This window comes from Orcinus orca, chromosome 6 (genome assembly GCF_937001465.1).
Source record: "Orcinus orca chromosome 6, mOrcOrc1.1, whole genome shotgun sequence".
NCBI lineage: Eukaryota > Metazoa > Chordata > Mammalia > Artiodactyla > Delphinidae > Orcinus > Orcinus orca.
This window is the reverse complement of record NC_064564.1, coordinates 96739561-96766518: the sequence shown is the minus strand read 5'-3', so window position 1 is coordinate 96766518 and position 26958 is coordinate 96739561. Positions and strand designations below refer to the sequence as shown.

The following is a 26958-nucleotide window of genomic DNA, read 5'->3' as shown; positions in this document are numbered from 1 at the left end:
AAACTTCTCACTTCTCACAGCAGTCCCCTGTCTCCCATCTCTCCTGGGCCAAAAAAGGTTGTAATCACTAGTTTCTTTTGAATTTTTGTATTTCAGAACCATAGGCATATTCATTCGTTCATTGTCATAGGGTTTAATACTGTAGGTATTCATTCAATACCACTGATCCTTACCTCTATCATCTTACCTAATCTCCAGTGCATCATGGAGGTTACTGATCACCACGTGGCACTGCCTGACTTCTGGGCCTACGTTTGAAACCTCCATGCTTTTCTGCCTCCATAATTATTTTGTTTGTTTATGCAATAAAATAAAATTTAAAAGCAAGCTAGAATGCTGGATCTGCAATACTAGCATAAAAAGAATTGTATCCATGTTTTCTAGCGGAAAACAGCTTAGCAGTTTGAATGTGTTATCACTCCAAAACCATCATTTGGAAAGGCCTGGCATGTAGTTAAGTGCTTGGTGTGAATGAATGAATGAATGAATGGCTGAGTAAATAACCGGAAGTGAACTGCAAGCGGCAGGAATGGATTTGGGAAAGTCGGGAATTCCACGGTCTGGGCCTGCCAAGGCCTGTACGTGCTCGCTGTGGGGAAACCAGTAAACCAGTTGCCTGGTGTTGAAGGGGGCACGTTACGCAAGGGCACCGGCAGCCTCTGCTGACTGCACACGCCAAAAATCTATGTGAATCCAGCCCAAAGAGCTGGGTTCTAGTTTCCCTCGGGAAACTAGACCTTAAGGACCTCGGACCTCGGTTTACCTATGTTTAAAGTGGCCCTAAGGACCTCGGTTTACCTATCTATAAAGTGCGGATCTTGCAATTTCAACTTTTTCAGTGATGCTCCCAAGAAGTAATGGATATAGTAAGTGCTTTATATAAACCAAAAAGTGCTGGAACAAGGTGGGGGAAGCAGTGACTCTGACAAGGTGTGTTCAAGGTGAACCCTCCGGGGAGCACTTTTTAAATGTGAACGTATACTGGGGTCTCCCGGGGATATTGGTAAAGTGCATCCTGAGTCACGGGTCTGCCGTGGGGCCCGAGATTAGTGATGCTAACATGCTGGCCTCTGGGGATGCTGCTGCTGCTGCTCCGTGGACCACTTTCTGAGTAGTAGCAAGAGGGTAGAAGGGCCAAATCTGTGTCTGTGAGAGACTCGTGGAGGGAGGGAGGAGAAATGGGAGAAAGAACAGAGGCAGAGAAAGAGAGTTCGGGCGAGGAGGAGAGGATGCTAGGAAGAAGGGGAGGCTTCTGGCGCAAGCGAGGATGCGCAGACCGAGGCTGGGAGGCGGCGGGTGCGGGCGGCTCCGCGGCTGCGCGGGCTGCGGGAGGGGGCGGACGCGTGCTGGCGGCGGCGGCCGCGCAGTACCGACCCTGCGCCCGCGGCGTCCCTGCTGCGGCCCGAGCGGCCTGGCTGCGGGATCGGTGGATAGCGATGGCGCGGCCGCGCCGGCAGTGCCCGAGGGCCTGGGCGCCGCTGCTCTTGCTGCTGCTGGCCGGGCCCGTCGCCTGTGCCGCCAGCCCCGCGGACGACGGCGCGGGCGCCGGGGGCCGGGGGCCCCGGGGCCGCGCGCGGGGAGACTCGGGCTCCGACGAGGCGGTGCCGCGCCACGACTCCTCCTACGGCACCTTCGCGGGGGAGTTCTACGACCTACGCTACCTGTCCGAGGAGGGTGAGGCTGCGGGAGGATGAGGGGCTGCGGGAGCGGAGACCCGGGACGGGGACCGGAGGCGGCAGGAGCGGGGGCGGGGGCGGGCAATTGGTTAGGATGCGAATGGAGGCAGCGCCGGCACGGCCGAGGCCCGGACGGGGAGCGCGTGGCTCCCACTACCCATCCGCCAGGACAAGTGGTCTCAAGAGCTGTCAGCGCCTTCCACCCGCTGCTGGCTTTACAGGTGGGGAGACTGAGGCCGGGAGAGGCAGGTGGTCAGCCAAGTCCTGCGAAGCTGCGGACAGGTGGGGCTGAGTCTAGGCTCCCCCAGTTTTCAGCATCTGGCCTCCACTCTCTGTCTCTGTCAGGGATTGGGGTAGAGGGTGGTAAGGGAGGAGACTGCCATCTGGCCTAGGGTGTGTGAGATAAGAGCAGCTGGTGGGAAGCAGAAATCCCAATTTAAAGAGAGATGTTGCCTTAGTTCCTCCCTGTCTGTATGGACCTAAATTTGCAGTGGCTAGTGTCCCAAGCTCAGCGTTCTGTTCGTGCTCACTGCCCTGCCCATGAGAGCCGGGTCACATCTCTTTCCCCACTTCCATCCCACTTCTTTACTGTCTTCCCACATGTCATGCATCCCTAGTGTGAGCCACCATTGTTGGGGCCTGGTGGGCCCAGAGACAGGGTGTTTGTCCCTCAATGACCTCCCTGTAGAGGCAGTGTTTCAGTGAGCACAAAAGCCAAGCTGATTTTCTTCAGAAGGAATGGAAACTGGCTTCTTACTTCTGCAATTTGGAAAGTGATTTTCCTTTTCTTCTGCTAAGAGGAATATCCAAGAATCAAGTTGGGCTTTGAAATGTTGTGTGTCCCAGCAGATGATATGACGCTGGATGTATCTGTTACTTAAGATTAGGTTTAGTTACCTACAACAAACAAACATTAATAGCTTAAATAAGATAGAAGTTCCTCTGTCACGTAAAGAAATCTAGAAGTAGGCAGTCGAAGGTCACTGACTACTTTATAAGGAGATTGCTCAGAAGGCCCACGTATTCTACTTACACTTCATTAGCCACAAGCTAGTCATATGGTCACACATAGGTGCAGAGGACGCTGGGAAATGTAGCCTTTATCTGGGAAGTAATATGCCCAATTCAAAAGCTGGACTTACTGTATTATATGGAGAAATGGATTTGGGGAAATACATTAGTTGGGTAGATGCTTAACTGCTGAAACAGGGACCCCAACATACAGTGGCTTAAATAAGATAGTTTATTTTTCTTTCACTTGAGTCTGGCTGGTCTGGGCAGGTGGTCCAGCTCTGTTCCACAAGGTCATTCAAGGACCTAGGTTCTTTCCCTGATGTTGTTCCCCCACCCTCTAAGGCTTTGTCCTCATCTGTGTGGAAGTCAGGTTGCTTGCACGTCTTTGTTCAAGCTTAAGGAAAGGAGAAAGAGAGGAAGTTCAGGACAAACAATTACCTTTTAGGCTGGTTGCACAAATCACTGCGGTTCACATTTCTTTGGCAAGAACCTAATTACATGACCTAGCTGCAAGGGAGGCTGAAAAGTAGAGTGTTCTAGCTGGGTAGCCATGTGGTCAGGGAGAAGGAAAGAATGCAGGGGCAGAGTAGGGGAACAACAAGCAGAAGTAGAATCTGTCACTCTATGAAAGAATAAATAGTACAAAATCCATCTCTTTTTGAAAGCATGTAATACGTAGTTATTCTGTTCATAGTCAGCCTAGCACACTGCTAGGTGACTCAAAGGTGGCACATGAGAAATTATATTCTCATTGGGCACATGCATCTAACAAATGGAGAACAAGGTCAGATTCTATGTCAGTTTGTATATATAGAGAGAACGAAGTTAGTTGTATAGTCCAGGCACTTTTATGAACATGGACATCAGGTGGGCTGCAGCCCAAAGGAAAGCTTTATAGAGTTGAACCAGGAAGTGTGAGAGACTTTGGTGAGATAAAAGGGGGAGGGCACTTAGGTGAGGTGACCCTACAGGGGTAGCAGGGCCTGTGATGTGTACAAATCTCTAGTTTGTCTGCTTGGCACTCTCACCTATTCTGCACATACAACCTGAAGCCTGGCTCTAACCCTCAAAAATCTGCAATGGTTCCAACCTACTCCCTGGAGGAAGCTTCAACTCCTTTATCTGGAATTTTCTGTCTGACCCAACTTTCATTTACAACCATCTCTCACTCCTTCCTTTCCCTCACTCTGAGCTTTCACTGCCCATTCTACCCTTCTCTCTGATCCTTTCACTTATCTTCAAAGGCTGATCCTACAACCATCTGGTGGGTGCTAGTGGGGATGTTTGTGGGGTGAGCCTCCCAGGGGAAGCACGTCTACTAGATTACCCTAGGCCTAGGCTTTAGCCTTGTGGGTCCTGAGTAGAGACTTTCCCAAGATCCTTAGAAATAATCCATGACACTGCCTTAAAAGGGTACTGCCAGAGATGGAGAAGCAGAACGAGGAAATGTCCCAGAATGGTTTCCCACCCAGGAGACGAAGGAAAAAGGCATCAGGAAGAGTGTCCCATGCCATGGGGAGGCCCAGTGAAGAGTTAAAATAGTTGATGGATTCAGGAAATGAGAGGTAATGGGTGGATTTTCCTGGGATGAGTTCAGTGGAGAAGGAAGGAGGGAGACCAGTTGATTTTGGAGGAAGTGGCAAATGAAGAGGTAGAAATAGTACCTTTAAACAATTCTATCTTTCTATCAGTACAAGTGGGGTTGTCTTTTTCTAGTGACTGGGCTGTTTTCTCTATGCAGGGTACCCCCTTCTCAGGTTCAAAGTTGCCGACAAACTGAATTTTTAATGAAAAAGTAGCCCAGTAGTATGGAATCAGAAAAAGGGAATTAGAATAATGGGGTGGGCATGGAGAATTCCCTGAAACTCTGGTTGAGCCCAGTGACCATTACCCACCTTGTCCAGAGACCATTTCTCCAGTGTCCAGGTTGCCCAAGACCCCCAGGCCACAGACTGAACACTGGCTGATTTGATGTTTCTCATCACCCCCTAACATGTTCATTTTTTTAAATTTAAATTATATTTTGGTTTAATGATGCTAGTTTTCAGAATTCTCGGGCTAAGACATTCTCATTTCGAATGTCTTAGCCTGTACTACTCAGCCTTACAATCCCAGCTCAGTTGCTGCCTCTTTCAGAGGGCTTCTCTGCTTTCCTCCTCCCATTCCCTGCCACTAGGCAAGATATTCTCCCAGAGTACACTGTCTAACCGTGCTGTGACCCTTTGTGCTCTCTGTGGTTAACAGTTTGGATAGGTTCTTGGTGCTTGACTCCTATCACTCATACCCTCTTACCCTTGAGGTTCTCAAAGCCAGAATCTGTATATTCAGAACAACAGTAGAAATATAAAACAGATCACCACATGATTATGGGCAAACCTCCTATTCTGAGGTTTCTCTGAAAAAATGGAGTTGGGTGTTGGCTTAGGGTTAAGTCCTAAGTGAAGCCTGCTGCTCCCTTTTCCTTGCTGCTAAGATTTACAGACCAGGTCTGAGGAGCAAACCCTGAGACTCATCAGCCAGCCACTTGGATGATGGTAGCTGGCTTGCCCTTGGGCCATATCCTACCTTGGAAGGAAACAAGGAACACCATTCAAGGTTGCTTATCTTTAAGGCATAGTAGTCTGACCACTTGTAAAACATGGCCCAGTCAATCAATGAGTTTCTGACCATTGAGTTCTGACCACAATTTTTCCCATCTTGGGAAAGAGCTAGTAAGGCAGTAGAGAGAAGAACAGAGCTTGGGGGGAAGGGCAGGAGTTCCTTCATCTGCCTATATTCTTCCTGCGTCTACTGTGTATTGTATGTGGATACATAACTCATCCCCATACATATAAACATTTGGGATGCTTTTCCCCTTGTGGTGCATATATACGTACTGAGAATAAAAAGACCCCCCCCCCCACTCACACACAGAGGCACATGCACACGTACTTTTTTCATTTATAGTATTTCATTTATAGTATTTATAGTACGTTGGTTTGAACAAAGATAGTGTCACCTTTTTCAGTGACAAAGTAGAAACAGCATATATATATATATATATATATATATACATATATATAGTTTTGGGGCAGGAGAATAAAACCAAAACAAATCACAGAAAAGGTAAATAATTTAAAGGTAAATAATCTACATCTAGTTCATATCCATGAATCTAACCCAATAATAACACTAACTGGAGCTGACTTTTATTAAGTGCCTACTGTGTGCCAGTCACTGTCCTAAGTACCTTACCCATATTAACTTTAATCTTTATAGCAACACTGACTTAGATACTACTGCTATTCCCACTTTGGAGTTAAGGAAACTGACCCCCAGAAAGTTTAAATATTGTAGCTAAAGTCACACAGCTAGAAAGTAGCAGAGAACCGGGTGGGTTTGTTGTTGATTGACTTTATGGATAAGGTGGTGTGAGGTGTCCAGCATGTTTAGAAGAGAAGGCCCTCATGGACCTCTCTTCTAAACACATGTGCTAGGAAATGCAGTGGAACAGGCGGGATGGGGCATTTTTATGGGCAAACTTGAAAAGAGGGGCTTGGAATTGATGGGGTAGTCAGTTGGGAACTGCAGGTTCCTGAGTGGTGGAGTGCCATGATGAAAGCTTTGCTAAACGGGCTCCACGTGGGTGGAATGTTCCATTTTACAAAGTCCCTTGACATTTTTGCTTCATTATATGGTTCTGATAAGCAGAAATGATTCAGGCAGTCCAGAAAGAGAAATAGGCTGATGCAGTAGCTCTCAGAGATTTGAACAGATAATTTCTGGTTAAAACTTCAAGGAATTGAGTACCAAATTAATACCTGAGGGCTGTGATCCAAGCAGTTAATTAGAAGCAATAAATAGCAAACGAGAAGCCATTATCCACCTAGTGGAGTATGGCAAAATAGGCTCAAGGGATTGCAAAAGAGGAACAGATAGTGGCTGCGTGTTAGACAAGAATGGAAACAACTGAGGCATGTTGAGAACCTGGAGAAATGAACCAAGACAATAAGTGCCTCTTGAAGGGAGATAAAAATGTCTTTCATCCTCCACGACAGAACAGTTAATTGGAGGGGTTTACAGGGCACATGTGAGAAGAAGGAAAGGGAAGGAGAATAGAAAGGTTTTTTTGCCTCAAACCAATATTATTTGGTCTTCGTCCACATTTTAATTTTCGATAAAGAGAAAGAAAGCACTAAAACGGAAAGTGGAGGGAAAGGAACAAACAAACAAAACCACCAAAAACCAGTAATAAAAAGGTGGGAGCAACAACATTCTAAATCAACTTATACTTCAATAGAAGAAAAAAGTGGGAGCATGGATAAAGCTAAGGGGAAAAGCAGAAGCTGGCATGGCTGGGGGTCTGACGCATACATCTCAGGACTAAGGAAGACGAGTGAGTGTAGGAGAGATAGGAGAGGGTGGGGAGAGGCCAGTAAAGGTCTTCAAATGGCGTTGTGACAAGATCTGATTTCTGTTTTAGAAACCTGGCGCTGGTGGAAGAATTAGAAGGGAAGTGGGGGAATCAGATAGGAGGTGGTACAATAGCCAAGAGGCAGGCTCATGTTTCAGGGTGGGAATGAAAGGAATGGTGATGCAGGAAATGTTCCAGGTGGAGGAATCTGGGGTTTCAGGGTTGGGAGACTGGGGGTGGGTGGTGGGATTCTTCACTAAGATAGAAAACATAGGAGGAAGGGCATTTGGGAGGTGGAGAAGCTCAGTGTTGGGCGTCTGGACTTGTTTTGCTTGTGGAATGTCCAGGCAGAAACCCCTGGAGGGAGTTGATTGTTGGGCTTAAACGTTGATAGAAGAAAAGGAGAAGTGCCAAAGAACTGTGAAGTTAGAGAAAGGAAAACTCTGAGGAAAGTAGGAGGAAAGAAATAACGAAGTAGCAGAATTTAATGAAATAGAAACCAAATAGTCAGTAAAGAGGATGAAAAAGCCAGAAGTGATTCTTTGAAAATATGAATGAAGTAGATACGTGTATTAGTCAGTGTTATCCAGAGAGACACAACCAATAGGATGTGTATGTATATATAGATGAGAGACAGAGAGAGAGAAGTTTATTTTAAGGAGTTGGCTCACACAGTTTTGGAGGTTGGCAAGTCCAGAATCTGCAGGGTGGGCTGGCAGGCTGGAGACCCAGGAGAGAGCCGATGTTATAGTTCAAGTCTGAAGGCCACCTGCCACAGAATTCACTCTTGCCTGGGGAAGGTCAGTCTTTTTGTTCTGTCCAGCTGGGGTTGAGGCCCACCTACATTATGGAGGGCAATCTGCTTTACTCAGAGTCCACTGATACAAAATGTTAAATGTTTATCTCATCCAAAAACACTCTCACAGAAACATCCAGAATAATGTTTGACCACATATCTGGGCACCTGGCCTAGCCAAGTTGGCACATAAAATTAACTCTCACAATAGGATTCTGGCAAGATTGATAAGGAGAAAAAGAGAGAAGACAAATAATATTAGGAATGAGAAAAGGGAGAAATAACCCTAGACATAGCAGAGAGTAAAAAGCTAATATAGGGCTTCCCTGGTGGCGCAGCGGTTGAGAGTCTGCCTGCCGATGCAGAGGACACAGGTTCGTGCCCTGGTCCGGGAAGATCCCACATGCCGCGGAGCGGCTGGGCCCGTGAGCCATGGCCGCTGGGCCTGCGCGTCCGGAGCCTGTGCTCTGCAGCGGGAGAGGCCACGACAGTGAGAGGCCTGCGTACCGGGGAAAAAAAAAAAAAAAAAAGCTAATACATTACAACTCAATAATAAAAAGACAGCCTACCCTATTAAAACATGGAGAAAGGCTCTAAATAGACATTTCTCCAAAGAAGATATACAAATAGCCAATAAGCACATGAAAAGATACTCAGCATCATTAGTCATTAAGAAAATGTAAATCAAAATCATAATGAGATACCACTTAACACCCACTAGGATGGCTATAAAAAAAAAAAAGAAAAAAAGGACCTTCCCCCAACCCCCCCACAGTACATTGCTGGTAAGAATGTAAAACAGTGCGGCTACTTTGGAAAATAATTTGATAGTTCCTCACGAAGTTAAACGTAGAGTTAACATATGACACAGCAATTCTATTCCAAGAGAACTGAAAACATATGTTCACACAAAGACTTGTACACAGATGTTCATGGCAGCATTATTCATAATAGCCCCAAAGTAGAAACAACCCAAATGTCTGTCAGCCCCTGAATGGATAAAAAAATGTTGTAATCCATACAACGGAGTGTTCCATAAATCAAGAAATATCGTTAATTCTGTGCACCTAGGGTATTTAAAAATTAAAATTCTACAATAAACATAATTTTCCAATAAAATTGTACAGTGCATGTAAAACAGATCCAATTGAATATCTTTATTCTCTAGGCTTCAAGATGATAACTGCTAATAAGATATGGTTTTTCACAAACATTTACATTGTATTGCTATTCAAGGATTAATACACTTACTCTCTACCCATCAAGGTTTAGTCAGAAAGACAGAAACCAATTTTTTAAGCTTTTTAAAACAGGATAATCAGCCCAGGGAGCTGTCTGAAAAGGTATTGAGGGGACTGCAGAAGCAAAAAGGGAGCTCAGAGAAAGTCACTTTGGGAAGCGGCTGCCGGCCCTGGGGCTGAGAGAGCAGAGAGAAGCGCTTGAGGTTGTGAGAGCCAAGAGCTCAGACAAGGGACCTCCCACTCCCACCCCCACCCCAGAGGTGCAGCCCATCCTCTGAGAATGGGCTGTCTGCCCAGCTGATGCTGGTTCCTTTGAAGAGGCTAGTCCTGGGAGTCTAGAAAAAAGCTGTAAACTCAAACCAACTGCCAATGCAAGGATGAAGTAGAGTTGCTGAGGACTTGCATATTGGACAGCAATCAAACAGGAACAAATGGTCCTTCCCTCCTCCTGCCTCCCAACCTCCCTTTAATGTTTTCTTTTGGCAGAACCTAGCCAGCTGGCAAAGGAGAGATGTGGTTTGCAGAGTACTAGCCCATCCTACAGCTGGCTGTAGAGGCTGGGTTGTAGCTGAGATACAGGAGCTTAAATATTGGCACGTGGTCCAAACTTATTTTATTCCAAATAGTAGATCATTTAATTTCAGGAAAAAAAATAGAATATTGCTTTGCTTATATTCTGATACCAACCCCACAGTTGGTGTCTTGAAATTCAGTTCTGGCACTAATGACCCCACAGGTTAAAGGGCATGGTCCACAACAAGACTAGCCTCACTTCAGACCAACTGGCTACCAATCCAGGGGCCACTCACAACCCCCCTTGGGTTCTGTAATTCACTACAATGTCTCAAAGGATTCAGGAATGGGCTGTACACACAATAACAGTTTTAGTATCAAGGATACAGCTCAGGAACAGCCAATGAAGACACACACAGGACAGAGTCTGGGGGGCTCATGAATGCAGTTTCCATGTCCTGTCCTGGAAGGAGAGGATTCCTCTCCATGGAATCATGACTTGTCACCCTCCCGTTATATCAGTGTGTTCACCACCAGGAAGCTGCACTGAGCTTCAGTGTCCAGTGTTTCTATTGGGGTTTCATTACCTAGGCATGGTTGATTTAATCATTAGCTACAGAATTGAACTCAATCTCCAGCCCCTCACCCCCTCCCTGGAGGCAGGGCTAGCTCAAAGCCCCAAACCTCTAATCACGTGGTTCGTCTTTCTAGTGACCAGTCCCCATTCTGAGTCATCTTATCTCTTAGCATAAACTCAGGTGTGAACCCAAGGGGCTCAGGAATAAGAAAGACCCATTGGGAAATTCCAAGGATTTAGAGTCTCCTTCCCAGGAACCAGGGACAAAAACCAATCAAATTCTTTATTACAAAACATCTTACAGGGACTTCCCTGGTGGCGCAGTGGTTAAGAATCCGCCTGCCAGTGCAGGGGACATGGGTTCGAGCCCTGGTCCGGGAAGATCCCACATGCCACGGAGCAACTAAGCCCGTGCGCCTCAGCTACTGAGCTTGCGCTCTAGAGCCTGCGAGCCACAACTACTGAGCCCGTGTGCCTAGAGCCCATGCTCTGCAACAAGAGAAGCCATCGCAATGAGAAGCCCGCGCACCGCAATGAAGAGTAGCTCCCGCTCGCCACAACTAGAGAAAGCCTGCGTGCAACAATGAAGACCGAGTGCAGTGAAAAATAAATAAATAAATTTATACTTAAAAAAACAAAACATCTTACAAAATGAGAAGAAAATGTGATATTATTAAATGATGCCCAAATTCATTTGACAAAAAAAGTTCTCATTCCAAGATTTAGAAGCATATAAAATAGGAAATCAGTGCTAGAAAAGCCCTGAGAAATAAGCCATTTACCAACATTAATAAGCTAGTTCAATACATTTATAAGTGAGCTTTGTTCCAGAACTTGCTCTTATTTGGAGCTTAGAAACCCATTCTTCTTCTAGAGACGATCTTACCCAATGGTTAGTTTAAAAATTTAATAGTAATAATAATCCAATAGTAATAATTACTGGCATTTATTGAGCTGGAAATTTGCTATATGCTGATGTATTATTCTAGATGCTAGGAAGTAGTAAGGATGATGGAAGGAAATGGTGAACCTGTGTCAGAAGCAACATTACAAGAGATTGTCTTTTTCAGACACCTATAGAACCTTAAAAACATAAGTAGTCATTGCATTCCTGGATAAATACTCTGAGAAAAAATAGCCACAGTATTGTAGTGAGAAATAAGAGGAAGAACATATAGAATGATGCTTAACATAGTAGCATCGAACTACATAAATAGTAAGAGAAAAACAAAAAACTCATTCAAGGTGGGACTCAGTCTATAGTACTTAAGTGGATTTACGACTTAGCATAAAATAAGCATGAAAATAGAAAAAGTAATGCATCTGGCCCAAGTACTTAAAGATGGTGAAAAGGTAGGGCTATACTTTAGTATGTGATCAAGATCCAGGGTAGTAGAGATGAACTGTCCATAGAGCACAGATATGAACCAGGAAAATGTGGCCTGGTGACTTTTTTTTTTATTGAAGTGTAGTTGATTTACAATGTCGTGCTAATCTCTGCTGTACAGCAAAGTGACTCAGTTATACACATATAGACATTCTTTTTTTAGATTCTTTTCCATTGTGGTTTATCACAGGATATTGAATATAGTTTCCTGTGCTATACATTAGGACCTTCTTATTTATCCATTCTAAATGTAATAGTTTGCATCTGCTGTTGGCTTTTTTTTAAAGTATAATTTAATGAAACAAACAAAACCTCATTTAAAAAAATTACAAATCACAAAGAAAGGACTTCAGAATAGTGAGAAAAGAAAAACTAATACAATAATTTTTTAAGTGTATTCGCACTGCCTAATATCTATGGGTGATTTTATTTATTCATTTGACAGTCATTCAATGTCCAGTGTCAAGCACTGTGCTGGGCAGAGAATACAAGATGAATCACACATGGTGCAGGGAGTGGACAGCCTAGAAGAAAAATATTTGTGTCACAGACTGGAAGCATAATGCAGGCTTTCCTTTGATGTGTGGTTGAATGCATTATGATGTTAAGAAAGATGCATGAAATGATTTGTTTAAAGAATTAGTGAGATAAAATGTTCTATACAGCTTAATTGAAAATGGAAGTTCAGAGAAACAGAAAAATCATTATAACATATAGATATAAATGGAAAACCTCTGCTATCAAATATAGAAATGTTTCATTTATTTTTTCTCTTAGAACATGTGTATTGTATAAAAGTGTGATTTTCACACTCTCAGGGGACAGTGGTGAGCCAGTGGGTATGATATTATGTCCTCTTTCAGTGCCTCAGGCTCCTTACCTGTAAATGAGGAAAAAGCCCTTTCTCAGTTAACACGCAAGGCTGGGTTCAAAGATGTGTGCCCCTACCTGCCCCTCATGAGAAGGGTGATTAGGCTTCAACAAAGCTCTTTTCTGAGGCCTTCACCATTTCTAGACGCGTGCGCTAGAGAATAGTCAACCTACTAAAAAGAAGCATTTCTCATTGGAAACGTTGTTCCTGGATTTTCTAACCATTATTTATTCTCACTGGCCAGGTTACCCTTTCCCTACTGCTCCTCCTGTGGATCCATTTGCCAAAATCAAAGTGGATGACTGTGGAAAAACTAAGGGCTGCTTTAGGTTGGTAGATCTGCGAGTTGGATAACTTTAAAGCCAAGACTTTGATTTTACTTCTCAAGGTAGTATTTAAATTGCATGCAGTTCACTCTAACCAGGGACCTGTACCCCTCATAACTTCAGCAGAGATGCGGCTTGTTTCTGATGGCCACCCCAGGTTTCAGTCTTCCAAGCCTTGAGCTGTAGCATGCCCGTTGGCCCTAGAACGTTCTTCTCTAGGTCTTCATTTATGACTGTACGCCATTGGCTCAGGTGTCTAACCAGTTGGCTGTAGGAAAAAGAATCACATAACACAGATGTCTCTGCTTATTCAGCAGGGGTGTGGATGGGACAGGCAATAATAGATGTGCCTGAGACCCAGTTCCTTTTCAAATCAATAGTCATGACTTATGGGTAGCTGTATGATACTAACTAGTCATTACGCATTGATTATTGTGTCTAGCTAGTTGTCTCAGATCTAGTGAGTTCCTGCCTGATTATTCGTAGTATGCTGTCAAGACGTGATGGGCTGGAGCTAGAAAACAGTAGTGTAGACAGTGGGCCTCCCGTCTAGACAGCTGTGCTTTGTTGGGAAAGCCTCCTTTTCTTTGAATCCTTTATTTCCTAAAACAAATTGTCCTTGAGTAAAGATTTTGATGGCCACTGCACTGAATGTTTTGGTTTTTTTTTTTTTTTTTGGTTCAGTGCTCAAGGAGAAACAATTGAACATGGGGTTTTTGAGTTTTCTTTGATTACAAGTGTATTTCTAAGGAATTTTTAAAAATCCAGTGATACGATTATTGGGGAAGATAGCCAGCAAAAAATACTTCTGGTGATTAGGGGATATTTTTGAGAAACGAAGGCATTTTAGTGCCCTGCTGGCTTCAGGGAGACTTCCTTTCTGGCCCATTCACCCCTCTTTTAGCTTTCCTCACCCTTTTCAGGTTTTTCAGCCCAGTTCCTGTGGTCTTGAGCTTACACCTCCTGCCAGCTTCTCAGGGTATCTGCCAGCAGAGCTGCATGTTCCTTGTCTCCCTCCTCCGTCAATACTTGGCAGCCTTGCATCCTGTACTTTTAGATACCTTCCATCTGAGCTTAGATTATCCCACCCGTTGCTACAATTTTCTGTCGTTTCTGAAAATGGTGTAAAGCAGTGTTCCTGAAACTAGGGCTTGCTGATCCTTAAAGGATCCGCAAGTCCTCTGGAAGAAAATTTAAATTCATGTTTTCATTTCAGTGGTGCTCCTTAAACAGATTAACAAACGCATAATCTGGTTATCTGGATCACCACCTTACAGTGCTCTATACTTTAGTGTCTGAATTGTATTAGCACCAAGTAGCCCGATAGAGCAAAAGCAAATTTTATGAAGAAATGATGCATTCGCGCCCAGTGAATACCAGATGAGGCATTTGTTTGGTGCCTTGTATGTATAAGTGTTGTGGAGCAATTCAGACAGATAAAAGTGGAGGGGAGTGGAGTCATGTCTAGTAGTAAGAACATGCTCAAAATAAAGACCCTGCAGAGTCCACTCAGACACACTACATGCAGGTAAGCAGAAAGTCGCTTTCAGTGAAATGACCTCATTTGTCACGTGAATGCTGTGAATTTAAAAGTTCCTTGTTTTGTAGTTTAATCTATATTTAATTTGCCCATTTTTGTTAGTTTAATTTTGTAGTTTAATTGAAAATTTGTAAGTGAAAAGAACTGGTAATTTAAATTATTTAAATTATTAACTCAGAGAATTTTTTTTCTCTAAAAGGGATGCAGAAATAATTCAGTAATAATTAATATTTGAGAAATTCTAATAACACGTAGAGAACCCTGGCTAGGCCTGGAGGCCCAGGTTCAGTCCTGTTCCAGCTTGATTCACTCGGTAAGTTCCTTCCCATCTCTGGACCTCAGTTTGCAGGTAGATAAAGAGGAGCATTCCGTCTCCATGGTCTCTCCTGAGTGAAACTGGGGTTTTGAGATCCCAGGTAGCAAAGATCTAATTTATTTATTAATATTGCTTAGCGTCCTGCCTGACACACAGATGTTCTGTTGATGTATTTTGAGTAAGTGGCTGAGGAAGCAGTAATATCTGTTTTGATATATCCTATAGATATGGCAAACCGGGCTGTAATGCAGAGACCTGTGACTACTTCCTTAGCTACCGGATGATAGGGGCTGATGTGGAATTTGAGCTGAGTGCAGACACAGATGGTTGGGTAGCAGTTGGATTCTCTTCAGACAAGAAAATGGTAAGACACAAAGCATGATAGAAGCTAATTTTTCTCTTTAGTTTGCTGTGCTACTTTAGACTTTAGAGAATGAGCACGGTTGTGTTTCCCTAGGTTATGACGCCACTTTTAAATGGGAGAAGCCGATTTCTGGCATTTAATTTTCTTTTTCAAAGTAAAGCAAGTAAATTGATCAAATCCTTATAACAATTATAATAGTTACAGCTCTCTGATTACAAGTTAAAAAAAATTTCAAGCTAGCTTAAACGGAGATGGAAGGGTTGGTTATGAGAATACAAGGTGTCTCGTGGTACCTGTGTTCATTAGTTATTTCCACAGTACTGCTGCAAGAGAGCCCCCAAAACTACACGGCTGATAACAGGAAGCATTTCTTTCTTGCTCACATGTGTGTGGATTGGCTGGGACTCAGCTGGGCTTGGCTCCAGGCCATGGCCCGGATTCAGGTATTCTCTAATCATTCTGGAACCAGTAGCTACCCAGGCGTGTTTTTCTCATGGCAGAGGCAGAAGCACAAGAGCCATCCAAGCTTATTTCAAACCTGTGTTCACATCACATCTGCTGATAATATTGCATTGCCTGAAGTAATTCACACAGCCAAGCCCAGAATGAAGGGGCAGGGAAATACACTCCCTCTAGCAAGAAGCCTTGTGAAGGTGTATGTACCTAATATAACAGCGGGGGAGTGAAGAATTCTGTCCAACGATTCAGTCTTCCACAGTGTGCATGGGCAGGAACACATCTGGTCCTCAGAAAGGACTGTGAACGGGAACAGGCAGGAACCCAGGTAGCTGACCATCCCTCACCTCTGCTTCTGTCTGTGCCTCTGCTGCATTCTCTTTCCTCTGGGGCGTCATCATTTGCCATTCACTGTGCCAAGGTGCTTCCCAAGTAGCCAGACTTTCTTAGGCCTTTGAACCTTTGCGTGTGCTGCTGCTTCTTCTCTTCACATGGTCTGTTTTGAGGTTCTTCCAATGAGAGGAGGGCAGCTCAGACCAGGGTTATGGCAGCAGGCGTGGTGGGAAGGGCTCAGATTTCAGATATGTTTTGAAGGTAGCGCTGACAGTCTTTGCTGGTGGATTGGACATAGGTTGTATGTGGGCGGTAAGAAGAGACTGGGGGATCAGGCTAAGCAATCAGAGCTCCAGTGAGTTCGTTCTTGGAGAGTCACTAGAAGAATGCACTTCTCAGTCCAGGCTGTAAGACAGTGGGTCCACCTGGTAAGACGGCATGGACACTAATTTATATCACTTGTCTCCTACTTTAGGGTCAATAGGAGAAACAGCAGGTGTGTGTGTCATCCCAGAAGCTGGCTTGCAGTGCAATTGACCATTTCTTGTCCTGGAATGCATTTGCACTCATGATGCAGCTGTTAAGATTAGGGGGCTCAGAGGAGGGAGGTCGAGTGAGGAGCGTTCAGATTTTATGTTTGACATTTTGCTATCTAGAAGCCTTTAAAGTATAGGTCTCAAAAAAAATAAAATATAGGTCTCTCTTTTCTTCTCCTATTACTCCAAGAAGCACAGATTGAAAAGTTTTCCAAACCTGATGCACAGGAAAAGCAAAATGGAACCCTTTTTTAATAACCTTTAACTTTTTTTGAAATGATGCATTACTGTTTTCTTCGTTAGATTTTATTTTTTAGAGCAGTTTTAGGTTCACAGCAAAATTGAATAGAGGGTACAGAAGATTTCCATATACCCCCCCAACACACACACGCAGAGCCTCCACCATTATCAGCATCCCTCACAGGAGGGTACATTTGTTATAACTGATGAACACCTATAACGTTTTTGGTTTGTTTTTTACGAAAATGTTAAACCTACAGACAAGCTGCAAGGATAGGATCATAAACTCCTGTATATATGTTTCACCTAGATTCACCAAATGGTAACTTTTTTAATTGTGGCAAAACGTACATAACCTAAAATTTACCATTTTAAAGTGTTCAATTCAGTGGCATCAGTTACATTCATGGTGTGGAACTGTCACCACTATCACTTTTTCTCAAACAATAACATTTGCCACATATGCTTTATGTCTCTTTACTGCTGCTGCTACTACAACAACTCTGACTGCTGCTACTACTTACTATTTTTATTATTTTCTGGAAACTTTGGAGGTTAAATTGAAGATATCATGACCCTTTAACCCTAAATATTTAAGTGGGTATCTCCTAAGATCAAAGACATTCTTTTTCATTATATAGTTTATTAAATTCAGGAAGTTTAGCCTAGATACAATAGTATTATCAAATATACTTGTCCATTTTCAAATTTGCCCTTTGTCCCAATACTGCCCTTTACAGAAATTTTTATTTTATGACTCAGGAGTCTGTCTAGGAACACCATGAGCTGTCATGTATCTTTAGTCTTACTTATTTTGAAATAGTTTCTTATCTTTTCTTTTTTCTTTTCTTTTTGGTCTTTCACGACATTGACCCTTTTGAAGATTACAGGCCAGTGTTTTGGTAGAATGACCTTCCATTCAGGTTTGTCTGATTGCTGGCTTATGATTAGGTTAGTGTCTGTGTTTTCGGCGGGACTGCTGGAGAGCTGGTGATGTATTCTTCTCTAAATGGCTCATTAGGAGGCACTCGATGTCAGCTATGGTGATACAAACTCTGGTCACTTGGTTAAAGATTTTTTTTTAAAGATTTTTTTGATGTGGATCATTTTTAAAGTCTTTATTGAATTTGTTACAGTAGTGCTTCTGTTTTATGTTTTGGTTTTTTGGCCGCAAGGCATGTGGGATCTCAGCTCCCTGACCAGGGATCGAACCCGCACCCCCTGCACTGGAAGGCAAAGTCTTAACCACTGGACCGCCAGGGAAGTCCCTGGTTAAAGATTTTTAATGGCTTTTAGAACAATTTTTGGGGGTGGGGCTTCCAATTACAGAGTTAATGGATCGTATATTTCGGAGTGAAATTTCTTTCTAGCGGAAAAGTTTGCCAAAGACACACCTTTTGACTTTTTTCTCCATCATCTTTCATGTTAGGGTGGTGATGATGTCATGGCCTGTGTCCACGACGACAACGGCAGGGTGCGCGTACAGCACTTCTATAACGTAGGCCAGTGGGCAAAGGAGATTCAGAGAAATCCTGCCAGAGATGAGGAAGGAGTTTTTGAGAATAATCGGGTCACCTGCAGATTTAAACGGCCTGTGAATGTTCCCAGAGATGAAACAATTGTTGATCTGCATTTAAGTTGGTATTATCTGTTTGCTTGGGGTCCAGCCATTCAGGGTAAGCTTACATTTTGGTATCTGAATTAAACACCAGACACTGCTGTGCTTGTAGTCCTTATTTACTGGGCGAGAGAGTGATAAGCACTTGCCTAACATAAGAGAGAAAGGCGATATGAATGTTCTGCCTTCAGAATGTTATAATGGACTTATACACATGAACACAGAAATGGACAAGTTATACACATGCATAGTTAGAGCAAGATATACAAGATAGTATATGATGAGCTCTGTGCTTAATGAAACAGATCATATGTCTGCTGTATATGATATGTGGACTCTAATTCTCACAATGGTCTCATTTACTCCTCACCACGTCCTCCAGAATTGTAGGAATTACCCTCATTTTAGAGAGATTAAGGAACTTGCTCAAGGCTATATAGCTAATTAATGGAAGAACTGAAATTCAAACCTAGATCTGTCTGACTTCAAAATCAGTGAGTACTCTTAACTCCTATGCTCTAAATAGAAAAATACTGAACAGGAAAGGGCCTCTGGCGACTTCTCTAGAGATTTGACACTCACTTTATGACTATTCTGGTGGTCATAAATCTACCAAATTATCCTATTGTTTAGCCCATTACTCCTCAAATTTTAATGTGTATGGGGATTGCCTGGCTATATTGTTAAAATGCAGTTTTCAGTAGGTCTAGTGTGGGGCCTGAGATTCTGCATTTCTAACAAGTTGGTCCACTGATGACCTCACTCTGGGCGGCAAGGCTCTTCAGCATTTCCCCAACAGTGACCCAAGCATATCATGAAGCCTTTGAGAGGCTGCTAAAATCAAGTTACACTGTGTCTACAGCGTTCCTCCTGGTTCATCAGCCTGATGGCCTGACCAAGGATGGAAGGGAGCTGTTCTCAGTCCCTGTATGAGAACTCATTCTGGGAATTACATCTTTCTCATCAACTATCCGTTGCCTAATCTGATCTTTTTTTCCTCTTCAAATTGTTCCCATTGATCGATTGGAGATTTTATACCCTTTTTTTTTGCCTGTTTCTAGTTGGGAAAACATATGGATGCCTCCAGATTTGTGACACCTTTTCCATTTGCTTATTTCCCAGGTTACCGACAGTGGACCTACAGTTATACCTTTGAGTACTTTCAGTGCCCTGGGAAATAAACTATGTCTTAGGCTGGAGAAATGAACTCATTTTAAATGATGGGATTTGGAATCTAAAACTCTGGGCTTGAGTTTGGTTCTGCCTCTTGGTAGCTGTATCTAGCCTTTCCCTCAAGAAAGGTATGAATTGGAGGTACATAGTTAAGCCTGGGAATTCACGTAGGTGACCAATGATTGAGGTTAGGGAGGAGAGGTGAATGGGACCAGTTGAGAGAAAAACTCTTGCCAGCCGGAGGAGTTTGGTTTGTGTTAACAGGAGGCAGCACGGACACTGCAGCAGGGGCTTGACATGTCCAGTTGGACACAGCTTCTCTAGCAAATAGTACCTTAAAAAACCCTCGCTCTGAGCCCTATTTCCAAGGTCTCTGCTCTAAATTCATATGCCTTAGTCTCCTAAATTTCATATGGGTTAATCCAAAGGTCAGGCCCTTCCTATCAATTTCAGCTTATTAAGCAGCCTTTGCATACAGGTCAAAAAATGTTTCCCATCCAAAGGCTTGTTTGGTATCTTAATCCTCTTACTTTCTGTACCATTCCACACCACTCTGCCAGACAGACATGCAGACATACAGACACACAGCACACCACACCCTCTCTGGTCTGGCCTGGGCAGGCTACCACTTGATATCCCATAGACTTCCATCTGCAAGGGAGTCCATGTGGTCAGGAGTGGTTAATGAGCCATACATAAAAAATATATTTGGAAAAAACAATAGTAGCTCTTGTTCTTTGAAGTTTAGTTTTTCTGTGGTTTGCATGTATCATTTTAAATCTGTACCTTTTTTCTATTGCCCCTTCCTTTTTATTTCTTTCCTCTTTAAAGGCTCCATCACCCGACACGATATAGACTCACCACCGACTTCAGAGCGTGTTGTCAGTATTTACAAGTATGAGGACATTTTTATGCCATCAGCTGCCTATCAGACCTTCTCCTCTCCATTCTGTCTGCTTCTCATTGTTGCCTTGACCTTCTACTTATTGATGGGAACCCCTTAACCACAGCTGCAAAGCCAACAGATTCAATGCATTATTAGAAAGTCTTTAGTATATTTTTAAAAAATATGCAGTATAATTTTAGCTTCTATTATGTAAAAAAAAAGACTTATATGATTCAGCTTTCTGGAAGAAAGAGCAAGTTTCTTTTCTAAGCGAAGAGGATTGTTTAATAATGACCCCATACTTTGGGAAAGTACTTAAAACTTTTCTAAGCACTCACTTTCAAATATGTTTTCTTATTTGAGCTTCCCAACGTCTCTCAGTTGGCTTGATGAACATTATTATTGCCATCGTACTGAATGGGATTTGAGACCCAGGAAGGTTCCCTTTTTATGACTCTCGTGCCATGTAGCCTTGGCTACTTGGTAAGATAACACATAGCAAGGTAGAGAAAGCTAGGCATAGAAACCATGTCTCTAAACAACCTTTACTCTTCCAACTACAGCTCAAGAGAGTTACTTGGAGTAATACTAAGGAGAACTTCACTGGATGGCCCAAGTTCACAGCCAGCCTTTTAGGCAGAAGAACTTTCAAATTTTCATAAAGCATGAAGGCATTTGGATACTTACACAGCTAATGAGGAGAATGATGGAGATAATAGTGATATGAAAATGGTTCATATTTATTTGAAGTGTCTTCTGGATTAGTAAGTAGCTAAAAGAACACATTTTTTTTTGCTGCTTGGAAAGGTTAGAAATGGAACTGTGAGTGTTCCTGAAGATGTAAAATTATATTAATGATAAAAAAAAATGGGCATTCTTAGAAGTTAGAATTTGGACTCTACTACCACTGTATTTAATAAATTAAGGTGTTCATTTGTGGTTACAGCTAATTCTGTTGTCAGTCACCATATATTGAGTATGATTAAATGTGTATTATAATAGACAAATCATCTTGAATATTCAAGGCATTTTGATAATAAATTAACATTTTTGGAGATTGTGGAGATTTGGAGTAGAAACATTTTAAAGATGACATTTTTTTTTAAATTAGCAAATGCGAAATGACCCATCAAGTGAATTTACTTAGAGTATCCATTCAAATGTTCAGACGTAAATTGGATGGGCAGTCAGCATAATTTATAATAATGTCTTGACTTAATGCATTTTCTTTTTTCAAAGGAACCCAAATGTTCCTTTATTCCAACTGACTGAGTTAACAGCCCATTTAGAGGAAGAGTCTCTGCGTATAATTATGCTGCTGAGACATTTCCACTGTAGAGTTATGGAGTCTTCTGGCTCCCCCCCAACTCCCCACCCCATTGCTTTAAAGTTGGCTTCAACTTTGTGGTTTTTGTGATTAACAACACTGGAGACTGTGATTTCTAATGCCATCCTTGGAATCCATGTCAGAAGTGAAAGGCCGCCTCTCCTTTGGGAGAAGCTTTCACATTCTTCTGGCACTGAACAAAAATAAGGAAAACAGGGCTTCCCTGGTGGCGCAGTGGTTGAGAGTCCGCCTGCCGATGCAGGGGACACGGGTTCGTGCCCCGGTCCGGGAAGATCCCACATGCCACGGAGCGGCTGGGCCCGTGAGCCATGGCCGCTGAGCCTGCGCGTCCGGAGCCTGTGCTCCACAACGGGAGAGGCCACAACAGTGAGAGGCCCGCGTACCACGCAAAAACAAAACAACAACAACAACAAAAAACATAAGGAAAACATCCAGATTCCGTGACATTTACTGCGTGCATCCAAGGGATGTAGGAGAAACAATCCTCATTGCAGGTGGGCAGAGGTGAAATGACATCAAGCGAGTGATGGATTCAAACTCAAGTCATCGGGTTCAAGTCCCTGGCTCCACCTGACTCATAACCAAGCCCTCCAGCCTTGGCTGAAGATGGCCTGTGCATCACCTTCTAAGCTACAGTGGTTGTGTAGCAGTGAGGACACTGAGTATGCAGGCACCCACGTTGTAAATAAGAAAGCAAATATTTTTATATTTCACCCTCTCATGTGTATAATATTTCCACCATAAATAGGTTAAAACTAAATCGAGACTTGAGCTAGTCTCTGTAGCAGGCAGGGAAGGAATAAATTAAGGGATTTTCCTTCTGCTTACATTTCAAGTCAAGCTAATTGTTTCGTGAATTGTTTTTCCTTGGATTACCAGTTTTGCATATCCATTAGTGTGAAATGCAAACCACTTTGCTTACCTCCAAAATCATCTTTTGTCACCACTCCTCACCTTGCTCTGTCCCAGCAAGACTGATTTGCTCTCAGTTCTTCAGACCTGCTTTCTCACCTCTCGTGACATTCCCTGTGCCCAAACATTCTCCACTTCCTGGGCTTGCTGAACTCCTATGCACCTGTCAGGTCACAGAGTAAGTATTTCTTCCTCCAGTCCCCTGGACTAAGTATCAATAGGTTCAGGTCCCTGCCAAATGCTCCCAGAGCACACTCGGCTTCCCCATTATTTTACTCATCTCACTTTCCTGTAATTGCTGGCTCGTCCTCCCTGCTAACTCCGTAATGCAGGGACCATTTCCTGTTACTCATCCTTATAACAGACACGACTGCATACAAACATTTGTTGAATGAATAAATAAATGAAACTCTACTCCCATGGCAAGTTTGGTCCAGAAAGCTTGTATTCCATATACATTGCTAGACTGGTCAACATTTTTATATTTTTCGACCTGTGATCACTCCTTTAGCAAACGCTGAACTTTTGTCCCTTGAAACATAAATCGAAAGATCTTTCGTAACAATGCTGTTTTGCCCTGTAAAACAGAGTTGACATTTTTAACAATAATCATTGTTCGGAAATGGGAATTCAACAGACCAGGGATGCAGAACAGCATTTAACCATCATCCCAGAGAATCATCAATTTATAGACATATTGAAGTTAAAACTCTGTAGACTCCAATTTTATTCGTTCTTACGTAATGTAGGAGAATCAACTTCTATTTTATCTCTGTATTCCATTTTCTAACATAGTACTTGTTACAGGGGAGAAACCCAACCAGTGTGTTTTTGTAAATGCCTAAGTAGAATAATAATGTCTGCTAAGTGTATTTAGTGCTTTTCTTAGCACTTTACAAGGATTAACTCGTTTAATCCTCACAACAACCATAGGAAGTAGATTCTATGATTAGTCCAATTTTACAGATGAAGAAACTGCGGCTAGGCATTTGGCATAAATTACCAGTGTTGGCAAGGACTTTAGACGCCATTTTATCCAATGCACTTATTTTAAAGAGGGGCAGCTGAGACCTAGGGAGGTGATGTGATTTCCATCATGCACATTCATTAAAACTTTTATTAAGTGGAACCCACTATCCACACTCAAATTAGCCAGGTGCTTTTTTTTCCCCTTTAGCAACTTACAATGAATAGAAGGACTTTTTATAGTTATATTTGGGGAAAGGGGTACATTTTACTTTCTATTGGCTTTTTCTCTTCTTAAAAACATTTTGATTGTTTATTTTACCAGTCATTTTAGTGTGTTTAGTAGTTTTAAAAAATAATACACAGATTGGACAAGACTAGAATGTATTTGTCTTAGTTAATTTTTTAAAGTGACTACCTAAAACCCAGGTCTTCTAACTTGGAGTCCAATGCCCTTTTCTTGCTCCACTGTAGTCTCAAAGGTGAATTTGCAAACATGATTTCAGACAAAATGCAAGAGCCATATTTAATTATCTTAAGTTGGCTTTTGTCATCAAGGAAATCAGAAGGTTTGGACAACTCAGGGATGGATTTCCATCCCACATATTTTTTACTACTGTTTCTGTAATTAAGTTTACAGTCTATATTCAGGATTTTGTGCTTAAGGGGTATTACCACTGAGGTTGTATATTATTCTTAGTTCTAGCCTATGGGTCAGCAAAGTTTTTCTGTAAAGGTCCGGATGATAAATATTTTAGACTTTGCAGTCTCTTAGCTGTTCAACTCTGTTGCAGACAATACGTAAACCAATGAGCATGCCTGTGTTCCAATAAAACTTGACACAAATTTGAATTTTATATAACTTTTACATGTCACAAATACTCTTCTTTAGATTAAAAAAAACTTTTTAAATGTAAAAACCATTCTTAGCTTGCAGACCATACAGAAACAGGCAGCAGGTTGGGTTTGGCCTGTGGACTGTAGTTTTCCTACCCTTGCTCTCAGCTAAGAGGCACACCCAGGTGTCATGATCAGTTGTATAGGACACTGCGAGTAATGTATTATAATGTATTACTGGTTAATTGTAAAAATATCGACATTAGTAATTTGTTTGTAAACTAAATTATAGTTGATGGATTGTAAACTAAATTATAGTTGATGGATTGTTATCTTGATAATGCAATCCCATTAGAATTTGCATTCTAATATGTTTTCCAGAGTGGATGTGAAAGAGGTGTCAGTAAAGTCAGAGCTGGGTAAGTTTTATTTTATCTAAGCTGTGCCAATCGTGAATGACTTTCACTGTGCAGTTGCTCTTCATGGTGTGGATTACAGTTGATCCTTAAACATTGCATGGGGTTAGGGGCACTGACCCTCTAGGCAGTGGAAAATCCACCTATAATTTATAGTAAGCCCTCCATAATATGGGGTTCCCATGTCCGCGGTTCCTCCTATCCATGGTCACATGGTCCAACGATGCAACCAACCTTACTACATGTAGCACTGTAGTATTTACTATTGAAAAAAATCCATGTATAAGTGGACCTGCACAGTTCAAACTTATGTTGTTCAAGGGTCAACTGTACAATGTTCAGACTAGTTTATTTTCCTCTAGACAGTTTTTAAGTATTATCTAAATCTGTTACATCCCCGGGATGGGAGTGTTTTACTCATGTGACTATGGCATCACCTTGTGTATCATAATGGAAACATGTTTGAGAACCACCACAATAGGTCAAATGCTGAGATGTAAATACTTTGCTGTATATAACTGTATTGTTTTCTAAATAGAATTGGTTATGTTTAGTGAACAGTTTGATTATTCTCAGAGTGTTTGTATATATATTTGTACATACATGATGAGGTCTGTATGTGTTTATACATAAATGCCTATTATATACACATACCATGGCCATTTGAAAGTCTTTGTCAGGATTGTTTCTGTTTCTGATCTTGTGAATACTTTAAAAACCAAGAGATAAAACATTGTATGTATTACAGGCCAAACTACCCTTGAGTTTATAGAAATTTCGTTTGCAGAAAGGGTTCCTGGATCCATTATTAAACCTTGCCTCCTCCATTCAACATTCTATGACTTGTTAAGAACATATAAAATAAAGTATCATTGTTGAGTTTGACTTTTCTATACTGTTAGTTAAGAAACTAAGCCTAGTGTGAACTGAGTCAATGGCATGTAGATGCAACCGGGTTTATCCATGTTTTATATTTAATTAGATTTCTTGTTCAATTAATCAGTTATTTAGTTTCAAGTTGTACTTGGTTGTTTTCATATTTAATAGATAAATATAAATTCCTTTTCATGAAAATAGTGGCTATTAACGTGATTTTAAATGTGACTAAAAATTTAAGTGAACCATCAAGCGCTTTGGGGTTTTTCACTTAAAGTATGCTGATATTCAACTAATGTTTTCCATTTTCCCCTGGATATTGGCTATTAGGCAAATAGCTGTTCTGTTCTATTCTTCTGGAGAGCCATGGATTCTCTAGGGTTACGGGGTGCGTGGCGGTTGTGCCATTCCCCCAGATCACTAAAGCCGTTACCATTTCATCACACAGAATGTCCTGACCACCTGGAAGAGTAAATGCACCTTCTCCACATGCCTTATTCCCCCAGATGCGCTCATATGCTGGAACAGTCTGGCTCCAGGAGTATTAATATACTTTTTTGCAACTGTCTGTAAAATACTATTTTGTAAGAACTATGCCTTTAGATGGACATTGGTGGGTTATATTTGTTTTATAATAATTGTGTACTTAATGTTCAATTGTGATTGATTTTGAGATTTATGTATATTTATAAGCCTGTCCTACGTGGATTTTTACTCTACGATGTGTGGTACCTTACTAATAAAGACATGGATTTCTATTTATGTAAAGTAATCGTAGCAGTATTCCTAGATGCTACCTAAATGATTGTTCTGCCCATCTGCCGTCACAAATACTTCTATCTTTAGAGGGCTATGTTAGAGTTAGAATATATTAACTAGATTTAAATTTTAAAATATAAATTCTCAACATGGTTTGAAATTCTTCCTGTTGATGTAATTAAAGTTTATAATTCTTTATTGATTTACTCTGGTGCATCTTTGGTTTTCTGTTTGTTTGTTTTACACCCTTTCATCAGTACAGTCTCCCTGAAGTTGTAAACCTTGGAGAAGATGACAGCCTGTCATTCTGACAAAGAAGAAAATCATGTTGCAGTAGTCAGGTAAAAATCCCTGCAGAGAAACAATTTGCAAAAGGAATCTTTATTTATAGCTTCAGCTCAGTACCTTTATCAAATAGTAAATGGAGACCTATAATCCCATGTAAAGTGTATTAATTGGCTAATAGTGCATAACTAGCTCTAAGAATTTCAATTATAGGCCTTACTGGTTAACTAAATCATATTATATGTTAAGAACAGTTGGTTTAGTTGTAAAGGCTTATGAATCATCAAGGTGGTATGGAAATTG

General features: G+C 41.9%; 1 protein-coding gene across 2 annotated transcripts; it reads left to right on the top strand.

Annotated features, from left to right (window-relative positions):
• The first annotated feature begins 1273 nt into the window (after positions 1 to 1273).
• On the top strand, positions 1274 to 26576 carry FRRS1L (ferric chelate reductase 1 like). 2 transcript variants are annotated; one of them, XM_004286885.4, is made up of 5 exons: positions 1274 to 1674; positions 12713 to 12797; positions 14876 to 15014; positions 18009 to 18255; positions 20202 to 26576. In XM_004286885.4, the coding sequence occupies exons 1-5, from the start codon at positions 1437 to 1439 to the stop codon at positions 20372 to 20374; spliced, it is 882 nt and encodes a 293-aa protein (XP_004286933.2). In that variant the 5' UTR covers positions 1274 to 1436; the 3' UTR covers positions 20375 to 26576. The 2 variants fall into 2 exon arrangements, with proteins under 2 accessions (XP_004286933.2, XP_033283362.1); XM_033427471.2 differs by having other exon boundaries at positions 1378 to 1674; positions 20820 to 26576.
• The last annotated feature ends 382 nt before the right edge of the window (positions 26577 to 26958 follow it).

Coding starts and splice junctions, on each gene's coding strand:
- FRRS1L (XM_004286885.4), top strand. CDS start 1,437: ATGGCGCGGCCGCGCCGGCAGTGCCCGAGGGCCTGGGCGCCGCTGCTC. Junction 12,798..14,875: donor AAAACTAAGGGCTGCTTTAG/GTTGGTAGATCT, acceptor TATATCCTATAG/ATATGGCAAACCGGGCTGTA. Junction 18,256..20,201: donor TTGGGGTCCAGCCATTCAGG/GTAAGCTTACAT, acceptor TCCTCTTTAAAG/GCTCCATCACCCGACACGAT.